Here is a 7,570-nt window from a genome sequence, read left to right as displayed (position 1 = left end):
AAAATTCATGATCTCACTTGTAAATTTTATTTTAAAATTTTTTAAAATTCATAAAATTTTATATATATTATAAATTGAAAAAGAAATCTTTACATAAAATTCTTTCCAGACCCACAGTCAGCCATCAAACACAGCAGCAGCATAAAAGTCACCATTAAGCAGGCTACACACCAAATCCCATCTATCATCCTCTAAAACAAAAGAAGATTCATCCCAAGATAAATGATACCCAAGCAAAATGCAAGCCTCAATCAAAGTTTCAGATGTGCAACCCCTAGGGGTCTGTTTTTCCAAGATCTCACCCTTCACCTCCCCTTTCTGAAACCATATTTTAACTGTTGGTCTGGATCCCACTAGATTTTCAATCAATGCCACAAAGATGTAGCTAGCTTGTGTGAATATTGCATTTGGAGCTTGAAGCATCAGCAAACTCTTGTATAATATGAAGAGCCAATCTAACATTATCATTATCAGGTTCCAAGAAGAGTAGGGAGTCATGAGCAAAGCATTGTATAACCAATTGCTCATCATTACTTAGCTTCAAGGCCTTCACCCTCCCACGAGAGGAAGCCATCTCAAGGGTTCTAATCAAGGGCTGAGAGGCAATAGAAAAAAAGAGAAGCGCAGGGCAAGGGGGAAACCTTGTCTCACTGATGATCAGTGAACCTCAAATCCTCCAACAACTCTTCCAGATTTTGTGGCTAGAGTAATGGACAAATTGGGATTTGGCTCCAGAATGTCTGCTTGCATATTTACTCTTAGGTCTTTTCTTTCTACGATGTTTTGCTTTGGTGCTGCTATTGAGTGTTGAGATAGAAAATACACATTCAATGCAATGTAAAATTGTAAGTATAAACATGTTGATGATAATAAAGTAAAATGTAAAGTGGAGTGTAGAGTGTGGATACACGGTGTGCACAAGGAGGCAGCCTATAGAATGATAAGTATGCCATATGTCAAAGAGTCTTGGCTAGATGTTATCTAGATTATAAGCCTCTCATTGTATGGTTAAAAGAAGAGTATTGTAATACCTTTTGTTGAGTGTTCTCATTAGTGTCCACATCTCTTAATCATGGATTATCTTGATTATTTGGATCCTTCCTAGTCTAATCTCTCTTATTATGTGCAACATTATACCAACCCTATCCTTAGCACCTTAGATTCTCAACATGGTATTAGAGCCATGCTAACTTCTTAGGATTTGGTAGAGAGTCTAAAGTAGATTTACACAAATTGGTTCATTTGATTATGAACCAATGAGAAAAATAATTTGATTATGATTTTGCTCATTGGTTCGTAAAATTTATTTGATTATGATTTTTATGAATTTTGTTCTTTGAATTTTGCAAAAACTCATTATCTTAGAGAGAGAGTTATGTGGTATAATTTCTAGAATAATTAGGACTTTTAGTACCCATACATGTCAACGTTAACCCTTGGGTGTGTGGTTGGTGAAGTGGAGGCATCAAGAATTGTTAGTTGTTTGGTTTTTTTTTATGTTGCTTGTATGGTTCCTCCTTGGATTTGGATTGGACTTCTCTTCTTAGGTCTAGCTTTAGGCTTGTAGGCCCATGTTTGTGATAGAGTTGGGAAGGGTTGTGGTGAAGACTTGTAGTTTACAAATGATTGAACTTACAAGCTCGATCAGACCTACTTGCCATAATGCAAGCCATTTTTGGATCTTTGAGGGGACTTGTCATAGTTCTCCTTCTATGAGAACAACACTCATGGTTCTTTGCTTTAATTTTATGGTTGTAGTCCTTTCCCTCTAGTCTTGGTTAGCATTCCATCCTCTTCCAAGGATGATTTATTTTGGCATAGTTCTTGGAAATATGACAAATAAATTACCTTCCATAAGATAAGAGTTTATGTGGAGCTTATGCTCCACAACACCTTGACACTCATTATAGATTCCTAAAATAGTTTCCACTAAGGCCTCTATGAGCTAAAGTATTTGTTTGCATAATGAGATCCATGTCTTATAGGACATTAGGTTTCTTCTTGATTTAATGTCTAGCAGATACCTTTGTGGTGGTGTGGAAGTGTAAGAAAAGCCATATGTGGGCTTCACATCTTCTTCTTAGCATCAGTGTCTACTTTAGCCATGTGGATAGGTAGAATTTATGCCCTTGCCTTTTAGCTTTCTCTTCATGAGACTTGGATTCTCGTCGAGCTTGTTTTTTCATTTATATTTCCTTCTTTTTTATGTCTTGAGCTTGGTGGATTTCTTTGAGTTGTTCATATGAGAGAGGCCCATAGAATTTTATAATTTTACTCTCATTTAGGAATCCTTACATTTGGACCCCATCCAATGTTTCTAAATGGACTTCTGCTCTTGAAGTCACTTCATAGATCCTAAAATGACACATCCCTCTAAGCTTGAGTATTATTTTTTTTTCTTGATGTTATATAGCAGGACCTAGATGGAAAAACTCTGCCACCACTGCCTAGACCTTTTGTCCTTTTTCACTTTCTCACTTCCTTGGTCGCTCTTGGGATAAGCATGTGATGTAGATCTGGTATATGTTAGCATAGAGGATTAGGTGGGTGGCATCTTCACAAAGGCATTGGGCACAAAGAAGCTCCACAGGTTTAGGAGCTTACTTGGAGTATAGTGTGTGTGGAGTTAAACTTGAGGGGGAGTTTTGAGATATCAAGCTCAACTAGTGCTACGACGGACATTGATGACTAGCCTGGGTGATAGCTTCCACACTTATGTCACCAGCACGATTGTTGCGATTATGGTTGATATGCCGCCAGTGGATGACAAGCTGTGTCATAGCCACTTTGGAGTACTAGAGTTATGGCATATTATGGCGCCAACTCATATAGTCAGGTTCACATTATAGATCGACTACTTTGTATGTTGTTGTAGGAGAGTACTTTCCCTTTATGTATTTACTCTTATCTTTTAGTTATATGGTTGTAGAGAAGAGAAGAAGATAGAAGAAAATTCAGCCATCCATCTCTCTTGTGTCTTGCACTCTTGTGTGTGTGTGTGTGTGTGTGTTTGCTTACAATGAACTCAATCTCTCTCTCTCTCTCCCCCACATTCTCTTTAGTTACCACTTGGGAGTCACTAGCTTGGCTGCGAGGAGCCTCCCAGAGATCCCACATGTTAGCAAGTTGCACACAACCACGACAGTGAGAGTATAAACCCTAGACTAGAGAAATATTACCAGCAACTATTAACAACATAGACTCTAGAGAGAGAGTGAGCCAATCACTATGATAGTCACACTATATGTCGAGAAGCCTAAATAGAGAGTGAGCCAGCTACTACTGCCACACTACAAACTGCGAGTGCATTATTTTCTTATCAAGTTGGCAGTTGTCACTAAGACATTACACAAGAGAGGGGCGATTAACAGTGTGGGCTAGACAAGGTGATTAGTTTTTTATTTGTCGCTATAAGATATTATAAAAGAGGGGCGTTAACAGTGTGTGCTAGACGAGGTGGTTACCATTTTTTTTAAATGTTGCCCTCTTATCAAACCACGTGGCACATGGTAGCCCTCCACCATGAATGTGGATTGTACACAGTAGCAAATGTATACCTGCCTAGGGTCATGTGCCCTCCTTGCTAGTCGTGGGGCTGATGTGTACACATGCGATCGATAACATGGCGCACTGCCATTTGCGTGTAGAAAAATGAATTATACTCAGAATTAATGACCAGATAAGGGCTTTGAAAATGGACGGGTGGATCTATGTTCACACAAAACATTTTTGCGAATAGACAAAAAAAATTGCAAGTCTAGATCTTAAAAGTTCTTTCATGAAATTTGCAAACTTTCTTGCTAAATTATAACTAAAATGTATATAATTTTAAAGATTTTTAAAATTGATATTTGAATATTCACAAGTGAATATACAAATATACATACATACACACATACATACATACATAAATACATATATATGTATATATATTATGTATGTATGGTATAAAAGAGTAGTAGTATAGTCTAGAAGAAGGTAATACGACTACTCTTTTATACCATACATACATACATACATACATACATACATACATATATATATATATATACACACACACACACACACACACACACACACACACACACACACACACACACATATATACATATATACATACGTATACATATATATATACATATATATACATATATATATATATACATATATATATATATATATATATATACATATACATATATATATGCTACTGCTTATGTACTATTGCTACTACTATATATATAATTATATATCTTATTTGAGGGTTAAAGAGTTAGAGAGAGAGAGAGAGGGGGGGGGTTAGAAACAGAAAGAAAGAGTTAGAGAAAGATAAAGAGAGTGAGTTAGAGAGAAAGAGTGAGTACTATATATATATATAGAAAGAGAGAGAGAGAGAGAGAGAGAGAGAGAGAGAGAGAGAGAGAGAGAGAGAGAGAGAGAGAGAGAGAAGGGCAAACAACCCGTGAAGGCCAGGTTTGAGCCAGTCGGGAAGGGGAAGAGGAGGTTTTAGGACGTTCCGATAAAATTTGAATTTGGAAGTCTTAAAAGACATGCGAAGCACGCACGGGTCTACCAACTAGTTTTAATGAACTGAACCTCCATTTCATTCCAAAGAAAACCCCCTTGGAATGATACAACAAACTTCAAATTCTAGGCGTGATTAATTTGCATCTTAAGTTGCTTCTTGCAAAGCTGGGGTCTTTATGTGATGGACTTGTAAGACTTGGTCCTGACTCCACAGTGCACACTCTCAATTATGAAATTTGGTCCAAACTCCATAGTGCACACTAGTGTCCATAGAAAACCCGCAAACCCTTACGATACACTTGCAAAATTCATAATCTCACTTTTAAAATTTATTTTTAAAATTTTAGGCATTTTAGTTATATTTTAATGAAAAAACTTGTAAATGTTGAAAAAAAACTTATAAAATTTAAATTTGGAAGAAAAATATTCTCTGTGTACACTCGTGCACACTCACGAGTCACAATTATGAAGATCAGGCCACATTGGCACTACTACTGCAGTACAGGCGCTTGTAGGATACTAGTTCAGACGTTCAATTATGAAGAGACCACTAGCGGGCTTGCAATACTTGAGAGCATTGCTAATAATTCACCTCACGCTTGTTGTGTCACGGGCCACGCTCAGCTTTGCGGCGTACCACCACCATCGGAGGGTGTGCAGCAGAGGCAAGGCTTTCTGCACGCATCTTTGGCCAACGCGCTGGCAGCATTTAGTGGAGTCACGGGTGAAGTGATGTTCGGTGGCTTTAATCGTAGCCTGTTGCAGTGAAGTGGGGTTCTATAAACGCTCTTTTTTTAACGGTCTACCGGCTAGCTAATTCACATGCGCGAGAGCTGCTAGGTGGTGGGAGAAGGCTCCATGGCAGCTAGATTCGTTAGACCGCAATTCACCGCTAATTTGCTCTTAATTATTCTCCTAGCGGAGAATGCAGCTCGTTGCAGCAAGTCGCAGGATGACGAGCAGCTTCATGCTCGTGATTTGCAAGCATTGAAGGATGTGAGGGGTAGCTTAGCTGATTTGCCCGGCTCTTACTTCTTCGATACGTGGAACTTCGACAACTCACGACATGCAGTCTACCCCTGCACTTCGTTTATGGGTTTAATCTGCGACTACGTAGAGGGAGCGCTGCGCGTTCGCGAGCTCAATCTAGGCACCGGCCTCGCAGACTCCCCAGGCTTACACGGCCGCCTCCACCCTTCCGTCGGCAACCTCACAGCCCTCCAGCAGCTCACCCTCTCGCCAGGACAAGTCCGTGGCGAAATCCCTCATAGCATCGGAAGCTTGCAGCACCTCGAGTTTCTGGGGATTAGCAAAAATTTAATCTCCGGCTTAATCCCCCCCACCCTTGCAACCTTACAAACTCTGCAAACAATAGATTTGAGCTTCAACAAGCTTAGAGGCCCCATCCCTAAAAACCTTCTTCAGCTGCCTAACCTCCAAGCCTTGATCCTGAGCCATAACCATCTCGTTGGTGCAATACCAGCCATATCCAGCCCCCTTGTCCACCTTGATTTGCAACAAAACAGTCTCTCCGGCTCCCTTCCAACCTTAATCCCACCATCTCTAATCTACCTTTCTCTTTGCCACAACAAGCTCTCTGGAAACATCACCAATCTAGCTTCTCTCACAAACCTCTACTATCTAGATCTCAGCTTCAATGAGCTAACCGGTACTCTGCCTTCTCCACTTCTGGGATTGAGCCTCCACTTCCTTATTGTGCAACATAACCATCTATGGGGCCCTATTGAGCCTTCTTCTCTAGTTAGCATGGGCACCTTGGACCTTAGCTTTAATGATTTTTCAGGCCCTCTGTCTCCTTGGCTGTCCACAGCAACAAACCTTTACCTCAACAACAACCGATTCATCGGGCAAGTACCCCACGAGTTTGTGGACCAGCTTCTGTCGGGTGACCTACTCAACCTCTACCTACAACACAACTTGCTTACCGAGTTCCAACTCAACCCAGAAGTACCACTCCCTTCAACAACCTCCCTTTGCATTGATTTCAATTGCATGGAAACTCCCTTTCAGTCTGATTGCCCGGACAATGTGGCCAAGGAAAAATCTACAGAGGACAAACAATGTAGACAATAAATCTCTGTCTCTCTCTCTCTCTCATATGACTCAGGAGCAGTAAGTACCACCCTTCAACTTCCCCCAATTCAACGTGACTGCATCGTGGCTTAGAGATTTCATTACAATGCATCTTACATTCTTCTAATGCTTGCACAGAGCTTAGACAGTAGGGAGTTGGCAATATAACTAAAAGATTACATATGACATGTAGATTTTAAGTTGGAGAATGAGATGGCTTCTTTAATTTCGTGTCTATTTTACTCATACACTCACTCACCGTGGAAAAATGAACAGCTGCATCCAATGAGCGTCACCATAGAATGTAATGATTATCAATCCTCAAATTTGAAGCCTTCAAAACCCTTCTCGAGGCCTTTTACCCTTTAAAGAAAAGCTTAATTTTGAAAATGAAACGTCCTTAGAATGTATGGTTCTTAATTAAAAGCAAAGAAAAGTGATTATTTTTCTATCCTTCAAATGAAATAATCGGGTCACCCTTCAAATTTGAGACCTGGGTTGTACGAAATTACAGAAAGGACTTTGTATTGTGAACATTGGCATATTACTTTAGAGAGAGACACCATGAGGGAGATACACTCTTAAATGATGTCCCTTGGCATTGCACTACACTATAAAGGTACATAAGTTCTTTGTTATGCGCGATCATGATTGGGAAATGCATCAACATTGCAAAGCGTTGTGTGTGTGTGTGTGTGTGTGCGCGGGTGCATATGTCGTGTGATAGGTGTGGAAAACTTTGGCGAGGTTTGGAGGATTATTGCACCCACTCATAAACGCCTTTTCCTAGTAATCTTGTCGTCCAGGTCTCCATTTGCAATATATCACTTTGTAAACACACTTGCACACCATGGCACCTACAATGTTGTCATTCCCAGCAAAGATGATAGGGGAACCATATATGACATGTTGGAAGAGTTAGCACCTAGACCATTATCACCCTTTCTTC

The 7,570-nt window shown here is 39.9% G+C and overlaps 1 protein-coding gene across 1 annotated transcript; it reads left to right on the top strand.

Annotated features, from left to right (window-relative positions):
- Window positions 1-5,317: 5,317 nt before the first annotated feature.
- Window positions 5,318-6,988, top strand: LOC147629502 (uncharacterized). The gene has a single exon (XM_086813021.1). It carries the CDS (start codon window positions 5,386-5,388, stop codon window positions 6,619-6,621), a length of 1,236 nt encoding a protein of 411 aa, XP_086669147.1. The 5' UTR covers window positions 5,318-5,385; the 3' UTR covers window positions 6,622-6,988.
- Window positions 6,989-7,570: the final 582 nt, after the last annotated feature.

Source organism: Cibotium barometz, chromosome 18, assembly GCF_041138505.1.
Source record: "Cibotium barometz isolate CiBa-2024 chromosome 18, ASM4113850v1, whole genome shotgun sequence".
Classification (NCBI taxonomy): Eukaryota; Viridiplantae; Streptophyta; class Polypodiopsida; order Cyatheales; family Cibotiaceae; genus Cibotium; species Cibotium barometz.
The sequence above is the reverse complement of the archived record's forward strand: the minus strand, read 5'-3'. Positions and strand labels throughout refer to the sequence as shown.